At 48.0% G+C, this 25,231-nt stretch overlaps 1 protein-coding gene across 1 annotated transcript in view; it reads left to right on the top strand.

Annotated features, from left to right (window-relative positions):
* Positions 1-4,703: 4,703 nt before the first annotated feature.
* LOC132816178 (NFX1-type zinc finger-containing protein 1-like) overlaps positions 4,704-25,231 on the top strand; it is a 37,883-nt gene continuing 17,355 nt past the window's right edge. Inside the window, exons 1-8 of the mRNA XM_060825668.1 lie at positions 4,704-4,872; positions 8,167-9,554; positions 12,525-13,131; positions 14,689-14,823; positions 16,398-16,543; positions 20,370-20,495; positions 21,194-21,350; positions 21,939-22,083. Of these exons, the coding sequence (XP_060681651.1) occupies positions 4,854-4,872; positions 8,167-9,554; positions 12,525-13,131; positions 14,689-14,823; positions 16,398-16,543; positions 20,370-20,495; positions 21,194-21,350; positions 21,939-22,083 (2,723 nt within the window). The 5' untranslated portion in view covers positions 4,704-4,853. The remainder of the gene's footprint in view (positions 4,873-8,166; positions 9,555-12,524; positions 13,132-14,688; positions 14,824-16,397; positions 16,544-20,369; positions 20,496-21,193; positions 21,351-21,938; positions 22,084-25,231) is intronic.

Here is a 25,231-nt window from a genome sequence, read left to right as displayed (position 1 = left end):
GGGGAACAAAAGTGACAGTGAAAGATTAGGGCAGTGGTGTTAATTGGGGTTGTGGTTTTGCAAAGTTGGGTAGAGGACTTTGTAGGTTGGGAGGCAGGAACTTAGTGTTTGTAAAATACTGGGGGGTGGTGCCAGACAGGGGAAGCGATGGTTAAGCATTGCGTGGTACCTTTAAAAAGATCATGTACTTTTTATGTGCTTGGGGATTTAAAATGGATGTCTCTGAGCAGCGTTTTGACAGTTAGCAGGTGCACAGAGAACACCCGAACTGAGACATTTGTATCGAAAGGCCGTACGGTTGGCAGGCCAGGCAGCTATTTTTCCCAAGACAACAGGCCTTTTGAATCTAGCCGATCGGTTTGAGCCAGTTACTATGGGATCATGTTCAGTAACGACCGAGATCAGTGACCGGGACACAGTTTAAAGTGGCAAAGGACTCCAAAGTACAGTTCAATGGCTTCTTTCTACGCAGTTCTTAGATATATTAGAGGTGGCACGGTGGCTCAGTGGTTAGCACTGCCGCCTCACAGCGCCAGAATCCAAGGTTTGAGTCCAGCCTCGGGCGACTGTCTGTCTGTGTGGAGTTTGCACATTCTCCCCGTGTCTGTGTGGGTTTCCTCCCACAGTCCAAAGATGTGCAGGTCAGGTGAATTGGCCATGCTAAATTGCCCATGGTGTTAGGTGCATTAGCCAGAGGGAAGTGGGTCTGGGTGGGTTACCCTTCGGAGGGTCAGTGTGGACTTGTTGGGCCGAAGGACCTGTTTCCAGACTGTAGGGAATCTAATCTAAAACTTGAGCCCGATGGTGTTGGAACGTAAGAACCAGGAGCAGAAGTAGCCGTCTGGCCCTTTGAGTCTGCCCCACTATTCAATAAGATTATGACTGATCTTTTCGTGGACTCAGCTCCACTTACCTGCCCTCTCACCGTATCCCTTAATTCCTTTACTGTTCAAGAAAAATCTAACTTAGCTTTAAAAACATTTACTGAAGTAGCGTCAACTACTTTCCTGGCAGGGAATTCCAAAGGTTCTCAATACAATCTGAAATCTGCTCCCTCTACTCTTGAGGCTATACTCCCTTGTCCTAGTTTCACTCACCAATGGAAACATCCTCTCTACGTCTATCTTATCGATTCCCTTCATAATTTTATGTTTCTATAAGATCCTCCCTCATTCTTCTTAATTCTAATGAATATAATTATATAGTTGTATCCACTGTGCACACGTTTGTAGTTGTTGCAGCTATACAAGGCATTGGTGAGACCGTGCCTGGAGTATACTGGGTAAGTAGGTGATGGTTTAAGCACTTGTTAATTGCTGCCTGCTACTCCTGATAAGCTCATAAGATATAAGAATTAGGCCATTCGGCCCATTGAGTTTGTTCCACCATCTGATCTGCTCCTCACCCCCATTTTCCTGCCTTCTTCCCATAACCCTGCAACCCATTACCAATAAAAAAAATCTGTCAAACATCTCCTTAAATTTACTCACTGCCCCAGCACCCACTGCCCTTTGGGGAAGCGAAATCCACAGATTCACAACCATTTGAGAGAAGTAGTTTCTCCTCAACTCTGTTGCTACCCCTTCTCCTAAGGCTATGACCTCTCGTCCTAGAATGCCCCACAAGAGGAGGCATCCACTCCATGTCTATTTTATCCCCACCTTTTATCATCTTGAATACCTCAATCGGATCTCCCCATATTCTTCTAAATTCCAGAGAGTAAAGGCCTAAACTATTCATACAACAAACCCCTCAGCTCTGGGATCAATCTAATGAATGTCCTCTGAACTGACTCCAATGCCACTACATCGTTCCTCAAATAAGGGGACCAAATCTGTGCACAATACTCCAAGTGTGGTCTCATCAATGCTTTGTATAGTTGCAACAATACTTCCTTACATTTATATTCTATCCCTTGAGCTATAAATTCCATTCACTTACCTAATTATCTGTTGTACCTGCATGCTAAATTTCTGTGACTCATGAACGAGGACACCCTCTGTACCGGAGCACCCCAAAGTCTCTCCCCATTTAGATAATAGGTTGCCTTCCCATATTTCCAACCAAAACACATAACTTCACACTTATCCACATTAAATCCCATCTGTCACACTTTGGCCCACTCTTCTAACCTATCTACATCTATTTGTAACGTTATTTCCTCATTGCAATTTACTGTCCCTTCTGTTTTTGTGACATTTGCAAATTTAGCTACACAGCCCTCTAACCCTGTATCCAAGTCATTAAACATAGATTGTAAATATCTGTAGTCCAAGGACCGAACCCTGTGACAGCCCACTACTGGCATCTTGCCATCCAGAAAAAAACCCATTGATTCCAACTCTGTGTTTTGCCCATCAGCCAGAGTCCTATCCAAGCTAATAAATTAACCTTCATCCCATATGATCCATCCTTTGGAGATAACCTTTCTCGTGGCATCTTATCAAGCTGCCTTCCGGAAGACCAGGCATATTACATCTACAGGATCCCCATTATCTACTTTGCTTGTTACATCTTCGAAGAACTCTAGCATATTAGTCAAACATGATTTGTCCTTCATGAAACCATTCCGACTCTTATGAATAGCTTTTTGACTTTCCAAATGTACTGATACTGCTTCCTTGGTAATTGATTCTAACACTTTCCCAACAACAGATGTTAAACTAACTGGTCTCTACTTGCTCACATTTTGCCGGCTTCTTCCCTTTTTGAATAAGGGCATCACATTAGCATTTTTTCAATCCACTGGAACCTTTTGCGGGTCCATGGAATTTCGGAATATTGTAACCACAATCTCCACCGCCACTTACTTTAATACCCTAGGATGTAGGCCATCGGGCCAGAGGGAATTGTCTGCCCTCAATCCCAACAGTTTGCTGAGTACCTTTTCCCTCTCAATGCTGATTGTTCTAAGTCCTACCCTTTGTATTGCCTCTGGCTCGCCCGTTCCAGTAGGTAGTGGAGGACTCAATCCTAACACACATCCTGATGAAGGAGCGTCGCTCCGAAAGCTAGTGCTTCCAATTAAACCCGTTGGACTATAACCTGGTGTTGTGTGATTTTTAACTTTGTCCACCCCAGTCCAACACCGGCATCTCCAAATCTGTGAACTGGATAGTTGTCATGGTCACCTTGCTGACCCTAGCTTTCAATTCCACTTTTTATTGGTTGAATTTAAACTCCACCAGCTGCCATGGTAAAGAGCTGAGAATTGAGCAACTGGTGCATAGAAACATGACAGTCCGAGGGTTTTTACAACATACAAAGAGGTTTCTGTCAGTCCATCATACATGTGCTGGTCATCAAACCATCTATTCCAATCACATTTTCCAGCATTATGCTGTGACATTGTAAGTAGCTTCTAAACACTTCTTAAATATCTTCAGGATTCCTCCATTTAACACCCTCTCAGGCAGGGAGTTCCAGATTCCCACATCCTTTGAGTGAAAAATATTTTCCTTAAATCCCCTTAACCTCCTGCTCCTTTCCTTAAAACTGGGCCCGGAGTCAGTCTTCGTTACCAGGCGAGCTGTTCCCTATCTCTGTAACCCCCTCCAGCCCCTACACCCCCTCCCTATCTCTGTAACTCCCTCCAGCCCCTACACCCCCTCCCTATCTCTGTAACTCCCTCCAGCCCCTACACCCCCTCCCTATCTCTGTAACCCCCTCCAGCCCCTACACCCGCTCCCTATCTCTGTAACCTGCCCCAGCCCCTACACCCCCTCCCTATCTCTGTAACTCCCTCCAGCCCCTACACCCCCTCCCTATCTCTGTAACTCCCTCCAGCCCCTACACCCCCTCCCTATCTCTGTAACCCCCTCCAGCCCCTACATCCCCTCCCTATCTCTGTAACCCCCTCCAGCCCCTACACCTGCTCCCTATCTCTGTAACCTGCCCATCCCCTACACCCCCTCCCTATCTCTGTAACCCCCTCCAGCCCCTACACCCCCTCCCTATCTCTGTAACCTGCCCAGCCCCTACACCCCCTCCCTATCTCTGTAACCCCCTCCAGCCCCTACACCCGCTCCCTATCTCTGTAACCCCCTCCAGCCCCTACACCCCCTCCCTATCTCTGTAACCCCCTCCAGCCCCTACACCCCTTCCCTATCTCTGTAACCTGCCCATCCCCTACACCCCCTCCCTATCTCTGTAACCCCCTCCAGCCCCTACACCCGCTCCCTATCTCTGTAACCTGCCCAGCCCCTACACCCCCTCCCTATCTCTGTAACCCCCTCCAGCCCCTATATCCCCTCCCTATCTCCCTAAGTTCCTCCATCCCTCTAATACATCAGGAATCGTCCTTCTGGCCTCTGAGCATTCCTGGTTGTTAATTGCTCTGTCATTGAAGGCAGTACCTTCAGGTGTGGTCTGAAGCTAGAATTCCTTCCCTACACCTGGCAGCCTCTATTTCCTGCTTTAGGATGATGTTTCGAATCTAATGAAGTAATGATTCATTACTATAGCATTCAAAAACAAAACTCACAACACCTTCCTTGGACAATGTACCAAACAAGTTTGATTTTTAAAATATTTTAATATCTAACTAATTGAATGACATTTCTTCCTGTGTGGTCCATCTTTCCTCTGACTCTATCCTGAAGTGTTCCCATGGAAACAGGAGTGACCCGTGTGTTATAATAGAAGCAGGAACATTAGAATAATAAAGATCATCTTGTTTTGTTATTTTGTGATTTGTTGCAGTGATGAGAGTTTGACCAACTCAAAAATATTCCCGACAGCCTGCGATTCCAGATTTTGGATTTCCGGATTTTGGATTTTCAGAGGGGAGCAGCTTCTGCTGTGTGACTCAATGTCACGTTTCGTTCGATGACACTTGTGTTAAGCACCTCTCGATGTTTAACTTTGTGAAAGGTGAGATGTAGAAGCTCGCTTCTGTCATAAAACCCCAGGTTCTATGTTAAAAGGTCTTCCTGCCTGAAAGGGGGGGCCTATTTGACTGCCCGATGGGGTGTCTGTTCCATTACCTGGTCTGGCCTACATGTGACTCCAGACCCACAGCAATGTGGCTGACTCTTAACTGCCCTCTGGGCAATTAGGGATGGGTAATAAATGCGGGCTGAGCCAGTGATGCCCACATCCATGGTTGATTAATAAATAAAAAAAAAAGATTTTAGGACAGTTTTGCAGCAATTGTCATGGCTTTTAATGATTTTAAAACATATGCGTTTATTAGTGGCGGAGGGTAAACATATAGGGGGGCACTCATTTGAGACAAAGATGAGGACAATTTTGTTTCTTCAGTCAGACAAAGGAGCACCAGTTTAAGACAGATTTTTAGTTAGATTCCCTACAGTGTGGAAGCAGGTCTTTTGGTCCAACCATTCCACGGAAGAATAATCCACCCAGCCACATTTCCCCCTGACTAATGCAGCGAACACGATGGGTAAGTTAGCTTTGACTGTGGGGGCAAACTGGTGCAAACTCCACACAGACTGTCACTCAAGGCTGGAATTGAACCTGGGACCCTGGTAGCTGTGAGGCAGCAGGGCTAACCACTGAGCCACCATACCACCCCAAAGGTGATAAAGAGGAATTTCTTCTATCAGAGGGCTGAGTGTTTGAAGCTCATGGAGAGCTGTAGGGGCAGAGTGCTTGTCTACATTTAAGACAGTGGTAGATTCTTGATCAGTCCTGTGAGGTTATGAGGGAGGTGAACGTGAGGGATATTGGATCAGCTATGATCCTATTGAACATTGGAATAGGAATACGCCATTCAGTCCCTTGAGTGTGTACCACAGTTCAATCAGATCAAGGCAATAAACCTGCCAATGGTCCCTATCCCTTACTACCTTTAACAAACATTTATCTCTTAGATTTAACATCAACGATTAATCTGGCATCAACTGCTACTAGCGGAAGAGAGCTCCTCGGGACATTCATTCTACACACAAACCACACTCTTTAAAAATAAAATTGCCCCTCTTTTTTAAAAAATCTTTCGCCTCTCCCCTTAAAAACATCCCCCTAGTGGGTCAAAATGCTTCCTTACATCACTCCTGAACAGTCTAGCCCTCATTCTCAGACTATGTCCCCTGTTCTAGAAACCCGCGGAAATACCCTGTCTTTTCTTGTTAGAAATCCCGAAGATTTCAATCCGATCGCTCCCTAACCTTCAGAATGTTGACGTTTACCAGCCTAATTGGTATAACCACTTGCCTCAGAATGTGACCCCTGACGTTCAAGTATCATTCTCGCAATGTACTCCCTTCTATGCCAATCTCCTTTCCCAAGTGTGGAGCCCATATCACTATAAGATACAGGAGCAGCATTGGGACATTCGGCCCATTTGCTCTGCTATTCAATCAGAACTGATAAATTTTGCAACCCAATTCCCCTGCCTTTTCCCTGTAACCCTTGATCCCCTTACTAATCAAGAACCTGTCTAACCCAGTTGATAGGAATGGGATTTGTTGGAGAGGTCTAGACATCGCAATGGGCCAAATGGCCTCCTGTTTGATTCACCGATTCCGATGGTGGCAAATGGAGCTCTCCCACCCGAATGGCAAATCAGAACTGGGGATTGGATGGAGATCCGCTGGAGATCTGTCAGGGATTGGCGCTTGGGAATCTTCACCTTCTGACATGGAACATCCCACAAAAGAAAACAGACAGGAAACCTGTCTACTAGGAGGGGGAAACAAACAAAAATGGAAATTGTTGGAGAAACTTAGCAGGTCTGGTATCATCTGTGGAGGGAGAGAGAGAAAAACAGAGTTAATGTTTCAAATCCGGTGTCCCTTCTGCAGAACTGATAGCAGCTGGGGAAAGGTAGAGTTGATGCTGATGATGGGAGTGGGTGGGGGTGGGAAGGAGTGAGTGGATAGATGGAGAGGACTCATAATTAGAATATAAACACCCCCTTCCATGGCCTTTGTGCACTGCCTATCCCAGATCCTGACATGAAATGTTTTGCTTTCAATCAACTCTTCTTCAACTCCTCACAGTCTCCATGGTCATCTTTCTAACTTCTTGTCTTCACTGGCTGACTACAAACAATCCCTTTGTTTGCCTCACTTTTCTATTCCTTTTATTTTCTTCTTCTATTACCTCCACACTACCGCCTAGAACCTATGGTATGTGTGTGTGTGTGAGTGAGAGAGACATAGTGAAAGACACAAGGTGCACGAATCTTTATTCAATTTCCACCACCAGGAAGATAGGGAAACACCCGAGTGGCCAGTGACAAGCAGTGCCCTTCACATCAAAGGGCAATGCTGTGTGATCAAACAGTGAAGGGGAGGGCAGGGACTAAATCAAAATAGAGTTGGAAGGAGAAATGATGCACTCCACTCCCTGCGGCGCCCACCTCTCCCTGAACAGCTCCAGGGTGTTGGTGGACACCGCGTGCTCCTTCTCCAAGGACACCCGGGCTCTAACGTAACCGCGGAAGAGGGGCAGGCAGTCGGCCCTAACGACCCCCTCCACGGCCCGCTGCCTGGACCTGTTTATGGCCAGTTTGGCCAGGCCCAGGAGCAGACCCACGAGGAGGTCTTCAGACCTGCCCTCCCTCCTCCGTACCGGGTGCCCGAAGATCAGGAGCGCGGGACTGAAGTGCAACCAAAAGCAGAGGAGAAGGTTTTTAAGGAAATCAAAAAGGGAGTGCAAACGCCCACACCCAATATACACATGGTCCACGGACTCCACAGCACCACAGAACAAGCAATTGGGCTGGGAGTCCGCGAACCACCGCAATCTGCGGTTGCAGGGGACTGCTGCGTGCAGCACCCTCCACCCCAGATCCCCGAGAGAAAGGGGGAGGAGCCCGGCATAGAGAGCCCTCCACTGGGGATCCCCACTGGGCAAATGGGCACGCCAGGGCATGAACTTCCTTATTCTATTTCTCCCTGGGCCCCCTCTCCCCCTATCCTCAACCCTCCCCCTCCCTCTGCCCCCGCCTTCTCACCATCTTTTCCGAGCGACGATTCGTTCTGAAGAACTGGACTCGAAACGTTAACTCTGTGTTTTTCTCTCTCCGTGGATGGAGCCCGACCTGCTGAGTTTCTCCAGCAATCTCTTTTTGTGTTTGTTTCAGATCTCCAGTGTTCACAGTCCTTCCCGCAGAAGAAGAACTGATTTATAATACAGAAGCCCAAATGAAAATGTACAACGGGGCTAATGTGTGATCTGTTTGTTCCCTCTGTGCAGGTAAACCTTCGGCAGTTCCCAACATGGAGAGGAAACGACAGAGAATCGACGTCTGTCACAATGGCTTTGGGCAACCACTGAGTAAAATGGCTCGGGAATCTCCGAGAGGGAACCCAGCTCCGCTCCGAGGTGGATACCTCAGGGATGGTGCGCTGGATTACCGCTCGTTCTTCAGTGACCTGGCGGACAGCGAGAGGCAGATGACTGTGGTCTCCTTCCTCCTGAGACACGGGGAGACGTTGGCGGAGGTGCTGGACGGGATGGAGCTGGGGGACCAGGAAGTCCGGTTGGTGGTGAGGACCCTGACGATAGCTGCGGAGATGGCCAGCAGCCAGGAGGAAACCCGCTCCGTCCTGCATCCCGCTGTCCGCTCTGCGTTCCTGCTGAAGAGCTTGCTCCAGTCCATCGCTTGGCTGGATGGCTGTGGTGGGGAGGAGGTGGACCACCTGCTCTGCTTCCTCCGGCACCTCAGCCTGACCTTTCCTGAGAGTATCCGGAGTCGGATCTCAGTGCCGGCCGACCTGCTCCGTTCCCGGCTCCAGCGCCTCCAGGGCCCGGGCTCCGAGCTCTCCTGGCCCAGGAAGAAGCAGCTACAGGACCTGGAGCGCTTGGTCAACGATGCCTTCCCAGGAGGGGACACCGAAGGGCAAGGCCTCTTCAGCCAGCAGGAACAGCCCGGAGATTTCCATCAGCTGTCCGTCTTCCCCAGCTCCCGAGATGTGGCGGGTGCCGGGGTACCCTCTCCGCTATCTCCCAACAAAGTGGAGGGGCCCTACCTGAGCGCCCAGGCCTACCTGGACAATCAGTTCCGCCTCCTGCAGGAAGACTTTGTCAAGCCGCTGAGGGAAGACCTGGCGGCCTACCTGGCCCCGAGAAGCCGGTTCCTACAGCCCTCTCCCGGCCTCCGGGTGTACAGCAACGTCCAGATCCTGCACCCAGTCTGCATGTGGGAAGGAGTCACGTACAAGGCCCGCTTCGAGCAGCCCCGTCGTGCGGGCCGGCCAGCTCCCAAGCGGCTGCAGAAGGGCTCCCTGGTTTGCCTGCTGGCCCCTGATTGCCGGGAGATCTTTTTCGCTTCGGTTGCCAAGTCCGACGCCAAGTGCCTGGGCCAGGGGCTGCTCTACCTCCGGTTCTCCATCAGCCACGCTGAGTTGGCCAAGGTGGTCTACGGGCACCGCTTCACCATGGTGGAGTCGCGGGCGTTCTTCGAAGCTTACCGCCACGTGCTGCTCACGCTGCAGGCCATCGATGGCAGCCAGCTGCCTTTCCAGAGGTACATCGTCAAGTGTAAACCCTCGGTCCGCCCACCTGCCTACCTCCGGCAACGCGGCCTCACCCTCGATCTGCTGCCCCTGCTCAGAAACCTCCAGGCTGGGCTCGACGCTGAGGTAAGGTTTGTCTGGCATCAGGTAAGGCCGTAGAATCAGGGGCATGAGAGCAGCAAGAGGGCCCTCAGACCTGAGAAACCTGCTCTATCACACGATAAGATCATGGCTGATCTCCGACTTCACTGCTTCAATGCTCCCTTCCCCCTTCTCTTCCTCCTCTTCCTCGTCTTCCTCGTCTTCCTCGTCTTCCTCGTCTTCCTCGTCTTCCTCCTCTTCCTCCTCTTCCTCCTCTTCCTCCTCTCTCTCTTCCACCCCTCCCGTCATGGTGCTCATCAAATCAGCGGTCCATCATCAAAGCCCCACCTGGTGCACGCACGTCCTTCAGGGGAAGCAGCTTTTGTGACCCCATATCACACAAGGCTGATGAACAAATGCTGGCTTTGCCAATGATGCCCACAGCCCATGAGTGAATTGGCTTCAAAAACCGTGTTCTCACCCCTGTCTTCACAAAATTATTGGATTGAATAGGAGAACGTTGAGTGGCTGAGTGCTTTACCAGGTCCTTTTTTTTTTGCCTAGATTGGCAAACTGTAACTAGACTTGATAAAGTGTGGTGCTGGAAAAGCACAGCAGGTCAGGCAGCATCCGAGGAGCAGGAGAATCGACGTTTCGGGCAAAAGCCCTTCATCCGGAATGTACCTAGGGGAGTGCCACAGACATCAGTACTGGGGCTTTGAATATTTGCAAAATGTGTCAATGACAGGGGTAAAATATTCTGTAGTTAATTCTGGCAACGACACCAGGTAAGTGGGACAGAACGTGATTGAGGGAGAGAGTCTGCAAGGCGACAGAGATAGGCTAGCTGAGTGGGCCAAAAAACGTTTGAATATTTTATCCTGTGTTTTTCTAAAACCTAAGTTTGCCACTGGAAATCCATGAGCTACCGTAACTTTTGATTACAATCCTCAGGTCTACCTGGTGGAGAACTGTCTCCATTCCTCTGTGTTCGGTATTTGAGGTAGTCTCCATCTGCTTTTGAAATGGTCATTGGATAAACGTATGGATGATAATGGGATAGTGTAGGTTAGATGGGCTTCAGGTTGGTTTCACAGGGCGACACAACATCGAGGGCCGAAGGGCCTGGACTGTGCTGTATTGTTCTATTTTCTCTGCTTTTTGTGAAAATTCATGCAACTTATTCTTGCAGTGAGATTGTGAGGAAACATTGAACAAGCTGAGCCTGTGTCCATTGGGGTTTGGAAGAAGGAGAGGTGATCTTGTTGAAACTTACATAAGGCCATAAGATGTTGAAACCAATTAGGCCATTCAGCCCATTGGGTTTGCTCCAACATTTGACCATGGCTGATATGCTTCTCAAAGGAGAAAGTGAGGTCTGCAGATGCTGGAGATCAGAGCTGAAAATGTGTTGCTGAAAGAGCGTCAGGCAGCATCCAAGGAGCAGGAGAATCGACGTTTCGGGCATGAGCCCTTCTTCAGGAATGAGGAAAGTATGTCCAGCAGGCTAAGATAAAAGGTAGGGAGGAGGGGCGTTAAGGTGAGGGTGATAGGTCAGAGTGGGGGTGGGGGGCGGAGAGGTCAGGAAGAAGATTGCAGGTTAGGAAGGTGGTGCTGAGTTCAAGGGTTGGGGCTGAGACAAGGTGGGGGGAGGGGAAATGAGGAAACTGAAAAAATCGGAGTTCATCCCTTGTGGTTGGAGGGTTCCTAGACGGAAGATGAGTCGCTCTTCCTCCAGGCGTCATGTTGCCATGGTCTGGCGATGGAGGAGGCCAAGGACCTGCATGTCCTTGGTGGAGTGGGAGGGGGAGTTGAAGTGTTGAGCCATGGGGCAGTTGGATTGGTTGGTCCGGGTGTCCCAGAGGTGTTCTCTGAAACGTTCCGCAAGTAGGCAGATATGCTTCTCAACCCAAATCTCCTGCTTTCCCCCTTCACCCTTGACCACTTTACTAACTAAAAGCCTGTCTCTCTCTCTGTCTTTAAAGGTGACATCCTGAAGGGACCCTATAGGGTGGATGCTGGGAGGATGGCTCCCCCTGTGGGTGAGACTGGAACTAGGAGGGGGGTCATAGTTTAGAAAAATAAGTCTCCATCTTAATATGAAGATGAGGAGGAACGTTCCTCAGGGTTGATGGGTCTTTGGAATTCTCTGTCAGGAAATGGTGGTGGTAAGCTATGGCATTGAACTTATTCAAGGCTGAGGCAGAGTTTTGACAGACAGGTTATGAGGGCAGCTGCAAATGTGTTGCTGGTCAAAGCACAGCAGGCCAGGCAGCATCTCAGGAATAGAGAATTCGACGTTTCGAGCATAAGCCCTTCATCAGGAATAAGCTAGGTTATGAGGGCAGGCAGGAATGCTTTTATTGAGTCACTGGACAAGGGCATTCGCTGGCTAAGCCAGCATTTGTTGCTCATCTGGCACTTTGCAGTGGGTCTGGAGTCACATGGAGGCCAGACCAGGTAAAGGTGCAAATTTCCTTCCCTAAAGGACATTAGTGAACCAGATGGGTTTTCCTGATAGTTGTCAATGGATTCAAAGTCATCGTTAATCTTATTTCCAGATTTGTATTGGATTCAAATTCCACCATCTGTAATGTCAGGCTTTGAAACCGGGGAGAAAGTGAGGACTGCAGATGCTGGAGATCAGAGCTGAAGATGTGTTGCTGGAAAAGCGCAGCAGGTCAGGCAGCATCCAAGGAGCAGGAGAATCGACATTTCGGGCATAAGCCCCAGAACATTATCTTGGTCTCCTGGTTAACAGTCCAGTGATAATATCATGAGGCCATCGCCTCTGCTTTGTGACCATAGACAGATCAACCATTATATTATTAAATGACAAACCATTTTGAGGGGCCGAATCTTGCTCTTATCGCCAATGTTCCTGTGTGTGTGCGTATGTGCATGTCATGTGTGTGTGTGTGAGAGAGAGAGTGAGACTATTGTGATTTATTTATTGCAATCCTTTTTCTTTTATCTTCCACTTTGACTCCCCTCTGTTTCTGCCTTGAATTTAAGATGGAGAGTGAAGTGGAAGGGGAGACCTCTCCATTGATGGAGCCAAGATTGGAACTAGGCCGTACCGCAGAGGGAGACCCCAGTCTGAGAGTGGAACAGGAGCTGGAGACCGAGGATTCCATTGATCTGTCTGAGGAGACTGGTAGCCCAGAGGATCCCGCAATGGAGGACGCAGAACAGGAGCTGAGCCCACCGGAGGAGAGTGACAGAAAGATGGAGGAGGAGGAGGACCACCGTCCAATGGCAGAGGGAAGCTCTGGTCCTGCTGAACAGTTTATCAGCATCAGATGCCAGGAGTTTCAGACAGTGGAGGAGAGGCCTGACCCAGTGCTGGGGAAAGGCACCTTCACAGAAAGGGGCAGCAGCTCAGCACTGGAGCAACACAGCGGCACCCCAACCAGGCGAGGTGGGAGCCTGACCAGGCCTGGCAATACCATAACTGGGCGAGGTGACAACTTCACAAAGAAGCACACCTACGAAGTCGATCCGTTCCAGCAAGATTTCCGGTCCCTGCGATGGCTGAAGCATTTTGACAGGTCTCAGCTGAAGGCTCTTCAGAAGGCTCTGAAGCGGGAGTTTGCCCTGATCCAGGGTCCTCCTGGGACAGGTAGGTGGCCAGGGATTTCTGTCTGTGCTGAGAGAATGTCGTAAGGGAACCAGACACTGTCAATAATCCACAGGAGCTCAGGCAGGGCCTCGTAGTTTTATAATGTCAGCCCAGGGCGATGCAACAGGCTCCGTGACTGGAGACAGAGATCAGGCCATATCAGAGAATCTGTTGGTCAGGAAGAATTGGGGAGGATCGATTGGCTGGGGAGATCATGGATGATCCATTGGCCTGGGAGGACCGATTGTCCATGGAGTATTTATAGGCTAGCATTGGGTTTCAGTTTTCTGAGGGAGTGAATGTTGTGTCAGTTTTCTGGTAAAATCAGGATGGGATGAGCAGATCTCACATCATTCCACAGATGTATGTTGCAATATTGCAGCCAATTTGTAGGCAGAGAGTTCCCACGCTCAATACATAACAGGGTGACCTGTTTTTAATGTTGCCTGAAGGATACTTGGGAAAAGCAGCTTAGATTATGCTGGTTAATTGATAATGCAGAGGCCTGAATTAATGAGTTCAAATCTTACCATAAGAGCCTGGGAATTAAAATTCAGGAAATTTTAAACTAGGAATAATGAACAAACAACCACTGGATTGCCCCAGAAATCCATGCCGAGAAAGTCTCTGCCATCATTACCTGGTCTGGTCTCTGTGTGACTCTAGACCCACAGTAATTAACTGCCCTCTGAAAGGGCTAAGCAAGTTCCTCAGTTAATGAGGGGAACTGGGAAGGACTTAACAATGATTGATAGTGGCTGCAATTTTGTCAGCTTTTAATTCCAGAATTTTGTTTTATTGTTTCGCTATCTGCCTTGGTGGGATTTGAACCCGTGTGCCCAGAGTATTAGCAGGGGGTTTCTAAATTATTAGCCTAGTGACCATGCTATATTTCCACCTGTCCAGGGCAGCTCAGAATGGGCTCCCCGGTTGATCTGGGAGCTGGCTTTGGGGAGAGACTAGATTACTTACAGTATGGAAACAGGCCCTTCAGCCCAACAAGTCCACACCGACCGGTCGAAGCGCAACCCACCCATACCCCTACATTTACCCTAACACAATGGGCAATTCACCTAATCTGCACATATTTGGACTGTGAGAGGAAACCGGAGCACCCGGAGGAAACCCACACAGTCGCCTGAGTCGGGAATTGAACCCAGGTTTCTGGCACTGTGAGGCAGCAGTGCTAACCACTGTGCCACCGTGCCGCCCACTACCAGGACAGTGCCTGACATCTGGATTGCTATTGGTCAGTCTAGACTCAAACTGAAACGTACCTTGGAATGAGAGGCTATTGAGTCAGTCACTGGGGCCGTGTATTTGTGTCTGTGTCCCTGTGAATTTTTGTCAGTCTGTGTGGCGGGTGTATATGTCTGAGTCTGTATTTGTCTGTGACTCTGTCTTTGAATCTATGTCTGAGTTTTGTGTGAGAGAGAGAGAGAGACAGTGTGACTCTCTGTCTGTAACTTGCGTGTGCGTGAGAGAATATGTAACTCTCTCTCTGCCTCTGTGTGTGTATATATCTGTAACCTGTGGTGTGTATGCTGCTGCTAACAGGGAAGACCTTCCTGGGGTTAAAGCTGGTGGAGTTGCTGCTGCATAATCGGAAGCTTTGGCAGAAGACAGTGGGGAGCCCAAGCCCCATTCTGATTGTCTGCAGCACCAAGCACATATTGGAGCAGTTCGTGGAAGGTGAGGTGATTGTTTACAAGGCAATGGTATCCCAGCAACAGTATTTAACATAATTTCTAAAACGAAATCCGTGTTGGGGGAGGAGAAAGTGAGGGTGGTGTTGTTGGGAAGGAAATCTGATGCTTTTATCCAGTATCCGTGACTCCAATCCCACTCCCTAACCCTAACCCTAACTGTGTTAGCCCAGTGAGCTGCATTGTTCTCTCAAACTACACCAATCACTGAGAGCAGCTCCGTCTGTGACCATTTTGAGGGTAGCAAGAATCCAAAGACCTTCCACGGCAGAAATGAGGCCATTCAATCCATCTTGCCCGTGCTGGCTCGGTTGGCAGGACGGCCACTTTGCGCTGCAGAGTGATGCCAACAGCAGGGGTTCAATTCCCACTCTAACTGAGGTTAACATGAAGGAGACTCGTCCTCAACCATCTCCCCTCGCCTGAGGCATGGTCACCCTTCGGTTAAAGCAGAGACCACCTGATGTTCTGCTTCAAGCCCTATGGTCTGGTCAGACTGTGGTGACTTGGTGATGGGGCCAAACCCTACTAACCTGAGGACGCTGCTGAGCAAGCTGCCCCATCTTTCTCTTTCAGTAGCGGGATGATGGCTTAGCTGTTGCATGTTCTCGTCTCAATCTGTATCTGTGCAACTCCTGTATGACAAACTAATTGGACAAGAGCAATTAAGGGTGATGAATAAATGCTGTCCCTTGTCCCGTGACTGAATAAAAGACATGTACACCAATTTAAAAGGATCTTGGAGGGGATCCCATAGAAAATTATTACAGTCTAACAGGACTGGACAGGGTAAACACAGGGACCATGTTCCTGACGAACAGGAAGGTCAGAACCAGAGGTCACACTGTTAAGGATATGGATTAGGCCATTTCGGACTCCTATATGGAAAAGTTTCTTCACCCAGAGAGTGGGGAACCTGTGGAATTCTCTGCCACAGAAAGCGATTGAGGCCAAAACATTGAATGTTTTCAAGATGGAGTTAGATATAATTCTTAGGGCTGACAGGATCAAAGGGTACGGGGAGAAAGTGGGAACAGGGGACTGAGTTGGATCAACTGTGACGACATTGAAAGGTGAAGCAGGCTAATGGGGCTGAATGGCCTGCTGTTGCTCCTAGCTTTATGTTTAAAGGCTCGCTTCCACCCTCCTCCAACAAGCAGGATACAAAAGTTTGGAAACACGTACCAACAGATTCTAGAACAGTTTCTGCCCCACTGTTGGACTTTTGAACAGGTCTCTCGTATATTTGAGCAGATCCTACTGTGCACCTTTTGTGTAGCTGCAACATTATATTCTGCATTCTGTTCTATTAGCTGGAAATGTGTTGCTGGAAAAGCGCAGCAGGTCAGGCAGCATCCAAGGAACAGGAGATTTGACCTTTCGGGCATAAGCCCTTCTTCAGGAATTATTTTTTTGTTCTATACCCTGATGTACTTCTGTAAGGTGTGATTTGCCTGGTTAGCACACAAACCAATATTTTTCACTGTATCCCGATACATGTGACAATAACGAATCAAATCAAGTCACTGGTTAGTAACTGAGAGACACTGATGTTTGCAGGGATGCTGGAGTTTAAATCCACAGGGATTGTGCGCATCGGAGGACTCTGCAAAAACAAGAAGCTTCAAATGTTTTCCCTGGAAGCCATTCGGAAGACCACACTGCAAAGGATCCTGACTCCAACACAAAGGCGCAGATTCAAAGAGGTATATTTCATGAGTTCCACATTCAACACCTAATACAAGTAGACAACCCTTTATCCGAAGTCCCGAAATCCAAAAAGCTCAATTCCAAAGGGTTTTTGTGAAGTTTTTTTCTCCATTAACGAGGTTGTTTGGCGTGTTAATCCAAGTCCACACTCACTCGATGCGTGTCACTCCGATGCGACGTGTGGGGGCATGGCCTAGCACTGACAACCTTCATTTTGTTTCAGGGTCCGTTACTCTCAGTCAGTCTGTCCCTTGGAAAGATTTTTTTTGTTTAAATTTCACCATCAAACTGCCACTTATTCTGAAACTCGAAAAATTCTGAATTCCGAAAACCAGCTGGTTTCGGATAAAAGATTGTGCACCTGTAACCTGAATATTCGTGTTCACGAAACAAGCCGAGCGGAAAGACCCATTGACATGATCGCAGCAGATCTTATTGTCACAGTTCTTACAAATCATTCTGCAGTTTTAAACCTCCATTCTAAGTCTGTAAAAATGACTAACAATATTATTATAATGGACCTCACCAATTTCAAATCTAATGCTGATCTTGTTTTTTCTGCACCTCCTTTGCAGCCATAACTTTATATTTCTCACACTGTTCGATCACCCTATGTCCTTTGTGTGGTATGAGCTGCCTGTACTACATACAAAACATAACTTTCCACTGTACCCAGGTACACGTAACAATAATAAATTGAATAAAATATAACAAGTCTGATCTCTCACATGACTTTGTACAAGATAATACATGGCTTGGAAAAGGTGGACGCTAGGAAATTGTTTCTGTTAGGTGAGGAGACTAGGACCCGTGGACACAGCCTTAGAATTAGAGGGGGTCAATTCAGAACAGAAATGCGGAGACATTTCTTCAGCCAGAGGGTGGTGGGCCTGTGGAATTCATTGCCACGGAGTGCAGTGGAGGCCGGGACGTTAAATGTCTTCAAGGCCGAGATTGATAGATTCTTGTTGTCTCGAGGAATTAAGGGCTACGGGGAGAACGCGGGTAAGTGGAGTTGAAATGCCAATCAGCCATGATTGAATGGCGGAGTGGACTCGATGGGCCGAATGGCCTTACTTCCACTCCTACGTCTTATGATCTTATAGTCTTTTCTGCTACCCATGTTTTAAATGATATCAAGCTAATTCCATCTCTCTCCTCTCCATCTCTAGACTGACAAGTTCTTGATTTTTAAAATTCTCAGTTTTAACTATAACTCACTCTCTAGTATTCTCCCTTTTCATATCTCCGTAATCTCCTCCAGTCCCCAAAACCCTCCAGGATCTCTGTGCCACTCGTCATTCAAGCACCTTGAGCATCCCAGAGTGTAACTGTGTCACTGTATCCTGGGTGGTAAAGGAAGCAGCAACATGGAGAGTAGATGCATTGGTTATAATCTTCCTTTAGCTTCTGAAGGTTCCGAGTGGATAGAGTAATTGCAAATGTAACACTTCACTCAAAGAAACCAAAGGGACCAAGAGCAGGAAATGAGAGGCCAGTTAGCCTAACGTCTGTCATGGGAACATTATTGGAATCCATCAGGAAACTTTGAAAATCATAACAGTGTCAGGCAGACCCAATATGGTTTTGTAAAAGGGAAATTGTGTTTAATTAATTCATTAGAGTTTCTTTGTATAGAATCAAAGAATCCCTTCAGTGTGGAAACAAGCCATTCAGCTCATCAACTCCACACTGACCTTCTGAAGAACATTGCACTCAGACCCACCTTATCCCTGTAACCTTGCATGGGGCGATTTTTCTCAGATGCTGCCTGACCTGCTGTGCTTCTGCAGCACCACTCTAACCCTCAGCCTTCGTTTTCACCTGGGCAATTTCCCACGGCCAATCCACATAACCTGCACATCCTTGGACTGTGGGAGGAAACCCAGCTAGACATGGGGAGAATGTGCAAACTCCACACAGACAATCGCCTGAGGCTGGAATCGAACCTGGGTCCCTGGTGCTGTGAGGCAGCAGTGCTGACCACTGAGCCACCGTGCCACCCATCCCACTTTGAGGAAATAATGTGCAAAGTTGAATGAAGGCGACCCTGTAGACGTGAAGTACTTGGATTTCCAAAAGCTTTTGGATAAAGGGTCCCATGGGCATGGTATATTGACTCTTCCAGGAATAATTCCAAGAAAAGTGAGCAGCTGGAAGCTTAAGATGGAGTCCTGGTCTGAAATGAACAAAATGCTAGCACTAGGAAAGCAATTTGTACCCAACAGAACCCTTCCAGCTGCTAGGTGTGTCTGCTTCCCACTCAAACCTAGTGACAGGTCATTGACCGGATGAAACTGAAGCTAAAATGAAGATGACTGTGATCGAGTCCTGATGCAGATACCCTACTGGTTTTCCCATTTATACACATTGTTTTCTGTCTGTGGAAGAAATAGGAGGTTTTGGGCAAGTTATTGGGATAGTTGTTGGCGGGATAACCGTGTTATGAATACACTTTCTGCATATAAACAAATCCTGGAGTGGCTCTGGAAGCCATGAGGCTGGTTTAGGGGCAAGGCAGTGATCTAGTCAGTCACAGCACCTTCTGCACGTTCTCAAAGAGAGTGCAGGCCAATCCCAGGAAGCCAACCCACATTTGGCTCCAATTAGAGTCCTAGAGGTCTACAGGCCCTTCGGCCCAGCGTGTGCATGCTGTCCAGTTTTCACAATCAAACCAGTCCTGCTTGTCTGTGTTTGGTTCATATCCTTCCATACCTCCCCCATCCATGTACCTGTCTAAACATTTCTTAAATGACAAAATTGTACTCTTCTCCTCTATTACCTCTGGCAGTCTGTTCCCGACACTCGCCACCCTCTGTGTGAAACAAGTTGTCCCCCTTGACACTTCTATATCTCTGCCCACTCACTTTAAACCTATGCCCTCTTGTTTTAGTCGCCCCTACCCTGGGGAAGAGCTGTCGGCTATCTACCTTATTTATGCCTCTCATGATTTAAATAGACCTCTTTAAGGCCATCCCTCAGTCTTCTACGCTCCAGGGGAAAAAAGTCCCAGCCTATCGAACCCCTCCTTCATTTCAGTCCAGGTAACCTCCACAGTATTGTTAATGTCTGCCAGCCAAGGCAAGGTGTGGGTAATGGAAGGATGTCACAAGGGAATTTGGGGTAGGATTGGGAAATTTGGTCCCAGATTGGAGAACAAAGCATTTAGTGAGGATTTCAAGTGTTTATTATGCTTTTGGCCATGACACTTGCATATCAGAGTAAGGATATTGGGGGAATCAAACTCCACCTCAGAAGCCTTGGGACATAATCTAGGGCTGACCCAACTGTGCAGTGCCACGCCATTTGGATGAGATATTGATCTGAGGCTCCTCTTCTTTTTCAAATTGGACGTGGTGCTGTCATGTGATCAGGCTGAACTACTTTTAGATTAGATTCCCTACAGTATGGAAACAGGCCCTTCGGCCCAACAAGTCCACACCAACCCCCCCGAAGAGCAACCCACCCAGACTCATTCCCCTACATTCACCCCTGACTAATGCACCGAACACTATGGGCAATTTAGCGTGGCCAATTCACCTAATCTGCACATCTTTGGACTGTGGGAGGAAACCCACACAGAAACGGGGAGAATGTGCAAACTCCACACAGACAGTCGCCCGAGGCTGGAATCGAACCTGGGTCACTGGCGCTGTGAGGCAGCAGTGCTAACCACTGAGCCACCGTGCCACCTCAAACTTGTTTGGTGTAAATCTCCCAGCAGTCTCTCTGTGTGAGTGGGCAGGGGGCCAGTCTGCTGGTGACCCAGAGCAATCAGTGTCATGTGACACTGTGTGAATTTTACTGCTGTGATCGTTTCAGCTCAAAGAGAAAATTGAATCCATCAAGGAAGATATCTTCTACTGCTCCAAGGTTCTGAAATTGCTGCCACTGGGAATTCTGCACGAGAAAGAGCTGGAACCAGAAATAAGGAGAGACCTGGAAGAGGTTGGATTGACATTATTAATTGTACCTCAGTCTGTGGTTAGCAGGCCATCAGTTAGAGGCAATTGTTTAGCTGGATGCAGAGAGTCGGGGATGGGGGGGATGGGGGTATGTTACAGTTTTCCTGTGAAAGGAAGGGATATCTTGGGAATAGTTGGTGGTATCTGGGAGAAGAGAGCATCTGTTGGTTACAGTGTGGTTAAGGGATGTAAGGAATTGGTGAGGAGGGTATTTGGAGGGTAGAGGGATATCTGCTGATTGCAATGAGGGGAGGGGATATACCTGGGGTTAACGAAGTGGGTATCTGAGGTGATAGTGATGGAGGAGGGTATTAGAGATTACAGCTAGGTGGAAGGGATGTCTGGGGTCAGTGAGGGGAGGGGTGTCTGGGGTCAGTGAGGAAAGGGGTGTCTGGGGTCAGTGAGAGGAGGCGGTGTCTGGGATCAGTGAGGGAAGGGGTGTCTGGGGTCAGTGAGAGGAGGAGGTGTCTGGGGTTAGTGAGGGGAGGGGTGCCTGGGGTTAGGAGGGAGAGGATGCGGGGTTGGTGGGGGAAGGGTGTGTCTGGGGTTATTGGGGGAGGGGAGGTGCCTGGGGTTTGTGGGGGAGGGATGGTACCTGAGGATGTGGGAAACGGAGCTGTCCATATTAATAGTGAATGATTGTAAGGTTTTTGCAACTTCATTGTTGTGCATCTCTCTCAGGCCCCACTGGAGGAGTTGTTCATCTTGAAGTGGTTGAATATTCCCCCTTGCCTCTGGTCAAAGAATGGGACTGAAAGGAGGATATATCACAGGGGGCTAGAGACAGAACCCATCAGATATTTCTGCCCCTGTCCGAAAGCGACATCCCCTTCAACTGGCAAGTTGTAAATCCGTGTCTGTGGGGGTCCATGTCTGTAGGTGTCTGTCTCCGTATCCGTGAGTGTCTGTCTCCGTGGGTCTCCGTGTCCCTATCCGCGAGTGTCCATTTCCATGGATGTCTGTGCCTGTGTCCATATCCATCCAGGCATTCGGCCGACCCTGGCTAGACCTATGTCTGATTGCAGTGCATCTTGTTGATAGGACACACTGCAGCTACTGAGCGTCGGTGGTGGGAGGGAATGGGTGTTTGTGGATGTGGTGCCAATCACATTGACCTGGCTGCTTTGACCTGGATGGTGTCGAGCTTCTTGAGTGTCATTGGGGCTGTATCCACCCAGGGGAAAGTGGGGAGTGTTCCATCCCACTCCTGACTTGTGCCTTGTAGCTGGTGGACAGGCTTTGGGGAGTCAGGAGATGAGTTACTCACCGCAGGATTCCCAGCCTCTGACCTGCTCTTGTAGTCTCTGTGTTTAGGTGGTGAGTTCAGTTGTATTTGTAGTCAATGGTAATCCCCAGGACGTCGATAGTGGGGTTTCAATGATGGTGCCGTGTTTCCCTTATATCTTTACTCTGTCTTGCTCTTCAGAGTTTAACTCCAGAAACAGATTACATGAGGTGGATGATGCAGAGATGGAATGGGATCTGGATGGGAGTGACTCCCCTGACCCACCGTGTAGCGCTGACCAGTGGGCAGGAGAGAAGTTTGCATACACTCCCGGTGTTGACATAAGGTATTCGAGTTTCAATTACATAGTAAGTACAATAGACAGTGGACAGACTCCAAACAGATCCTGCAACAGTAGTAGACTTGCCAACTTTAAGGACATTTGAATGGTCATTGCATAAACATATCGATGATATGGAGGTGCCGGTGTTGGACTGGGGTGGACAAAGTTAAATCACACAACACCAGGTTATAGTCCAACAGGTTTATTTGGAAGCACTGGCTTTCAGATAATGGAATCGTGTATGTGAGATGAGCTTCAGATTGGGTCCACAGGTTGGCGCAACATCGAGGGCAGAAGGGCCTGTACTGCGCAGTAATGTTCTAACTCAGTACAGGGTGTCCAGGAGGGACTGTGGGCAGTCTCTATAATCTCATGTAAAAACCGAAAGAACAGTGAATGCTGGAAATCAGAAACAAAAACAGAAGTTGCTGGAAAAGCTCAGCAGGTCTGGCAGCATCTGTGGAGAGAAATCCGAGTTAATGAGGAAGGGTCACCGAACCTGAAACATTAACTCTGCTTTCTCTCCACAGACCCTGCCAGACCTGCTGAGATTTTCCAGCAACTTCTGTTTTTGTGTCTATAATCTCATGGCTCAGCAAATTTTCCACTTTACCATCACCATCTCATCACCTCCAGTTCAGTATTGTCGATATTTAACAAGTGAAGAGCAAGCGCTGCAAAACACTTATGTACACCATAAAACAAATGAACTTAGTAGGCCATTCGGCCCATCAGCTCTGCTCTGCCAAACAGTGTGATCATGGCTCATCTGATAATCCTGAACTCCACATTTCTATCTTTTTCCCATAACTCTTGATTCCCTTATTGGTTCACAATCTCAGCCTTGGATACATTTAACACCTCAGCCTCGACAGTCCTCTGCAGTGAAGACTTCCACAGATTCAGTACTTTCTGAGATGAACAAATTCTTCCTCATCTCGGTCTTAAGTGTGCAAACCCTAATTCTGTGATGATTCTCTCTGGTCCCTGACTCTCCCACAAAGGGAAACCACTTTCCCCCCATCTACCCTGTCAGGTCCGTTTATGAATGTTACATTTCATTAAGGTCTCTCCATTCCTGGGGTCAGCCTGGTGAAACCTCTCTATATTGCCTCCAATATTTCTACTTTGATGTGGGGACCAGAATGGTTTACCATATCCTAGGAGTGCACTTAGCACCAATACCTGCCTGTTTTTATAAAGGCATAGAGTTATGCAGCAGACCCTTCGGTCCAACTCATCCATGCTGACCAGATGTCCGAAACTGATCTAGTCCCAGTTGCCAGCACTTGGCCCATATCCCTCTAAACCCTTCCTATTCATATATCCATTCAGATGCCTTTTAAATGTTGTTATTGTACCAGCCTCCTCCACTTCCACTGGCAACTTGTTTCCTACATGCACCACCCTCAATGTGAAAAGTTACCCCTTTGGTCTCTTTTATATTTTTCCCCTCTCACCCTAAACCTCTAGTTCTGGACTTCTCCACCCCAGGGAAAAGACTTTGCCTATTTACCCTATCCACGCCCCTTATGATTTTATAAACCTCTATATGGTCACCCCTCAGTCTCCGACACTCCAGGGAAAACAGCCCCAGCCTATTTAGCCTCTCCCTATAGCTGAAACCCTCCAGTCCTGTGAACACCCTCGTAAATCATTTCTGAACCTTTTCAGGTTTCACAAAATCTTTTCTATTGCTTTTATATGCTACTTCTTTTGAAATACAAGCTAAACTTCCATTGGCCTTTGCTTTTACCCAATGAAGTTGGATGCTATTATTTTATGATTCATTCATAAGGACTTCCAAATCCCTCTGTTTTCATCACCCTCCATCTTTAGCTTTCTCCATCTAAATAATATTCAGCTCCTCTATTCTTCCTGCCAAACATTTCCCCACGTTATACTCCATGTGCCAAGACTTTGCTCATTTGTCTGTATCCCTCTGTAGATGCTTTGTGCCACCTTCCCACTTGCCTCCCACCTATTTTTGTATCATCTGCAAACTTGGTGATAGTACATTTAGTTTCCTAATTAATATGTTGTAAATAATTATGGCTCCAGAATTCTTTGGGGGGTCAGTGTGGAGTTGGGCCGAAGGCCCTATTTCCACATTGTAGGGAATCGATCTAAATCTATCTATCTAAATTAACATAATCCTTGTGACCCACCACTGGTTCCAGCTTACCATCCTGAAAATGTCCTCCTTATCCAAACTCTTTGTCTTCTGTTAGTTAGCCCAGCCTTTATCCATGCTAATAGAACATAGAACATGGACTAGGCCATTCAGCCCATCGAGCCTGCTCCACCATTCATTCTGATCTGTTTTAACTGCCAAAGTGGATAGCCTCCCATGAATTCTCGTTATATTGCATCTGCCATCCTACCTCCAACACATGGCTCTTATCTTATTAAGTCACCCAGTGTGTGCTCCTTTATGCAACACCTTATGGATTCTAAATCTATTACATCTGCTTTATCTATCCTGTTTTTACCTCTTCAAAGAACTGCAGTAAATGTGTCAGATATGATTTCCCCTTCATGAGACTGTGTTGACTCTCTTCATCGTATTATATATTTCTAAATGCTTTGCTATTCAATGATTCTACAATAAACTCTTAATATTTTCCCAATGACAGATGTTAAGCTAACTCATCAATAGTTATATGAATACCTAATAAAACTACAGAGAAATCTGTGTGGGTTGGAGACTGTCTGTCTGAGAGGCCTATTGAACATGGGTTGACGGAGGGTCAATGGAGTTGGTTACCGAATATAAACAGGCCCTTCAGCCCAACAAGTCCACACTGACCCTCCTGCACTAGTCGTCACCAGTCACATCAGGCCTTGATTGACCCACATACCCACACAGGCCCTGCCTAACAGCGTTGGGCCTCGACCAGCCCTGAACAAGAGCTAACAGCTCCCCTTGACCATCGGTGGCATGGTCGCTCAGTGGTTAGCACCGCTACCTCGCAAGCGCCAGGGACCTGCGCTGCTGGTCAAATCCCAAGGGAACTGGATGGGCCTGAGGAGGTTGTTCACAGCCAGTGGCGGTCACTGGAGGCCTGTGTTGGTGTGCTCAAGGCCTAAACGACCCGATGAAATTCGGGAGGAGTTAGGCCGAAAGCCCAGGTGGGGTGTCAATCGAAGG

The sequence above is a fragment of the Hemiscyllium ocellatum genome, chromosome 5 (assembly GCF_020745735.1).
Source record: "Hemiscyllium ocellatum isolate sHemOce1 chromosome 5, sHemOce1.pat.X.cur, whole genome shotgun sequence".
NCBI classification, from domain to species: Eukaryota; Metazoa; Chordata; class Chondrichthyes; order Orectolobiformes; family Hemiscylliidae; genus Hemiscyllium; species Hemiscyllium ocellatum.
This window is presented reverse-complemented; position numbering and strand designations above follow the sequence as displayed.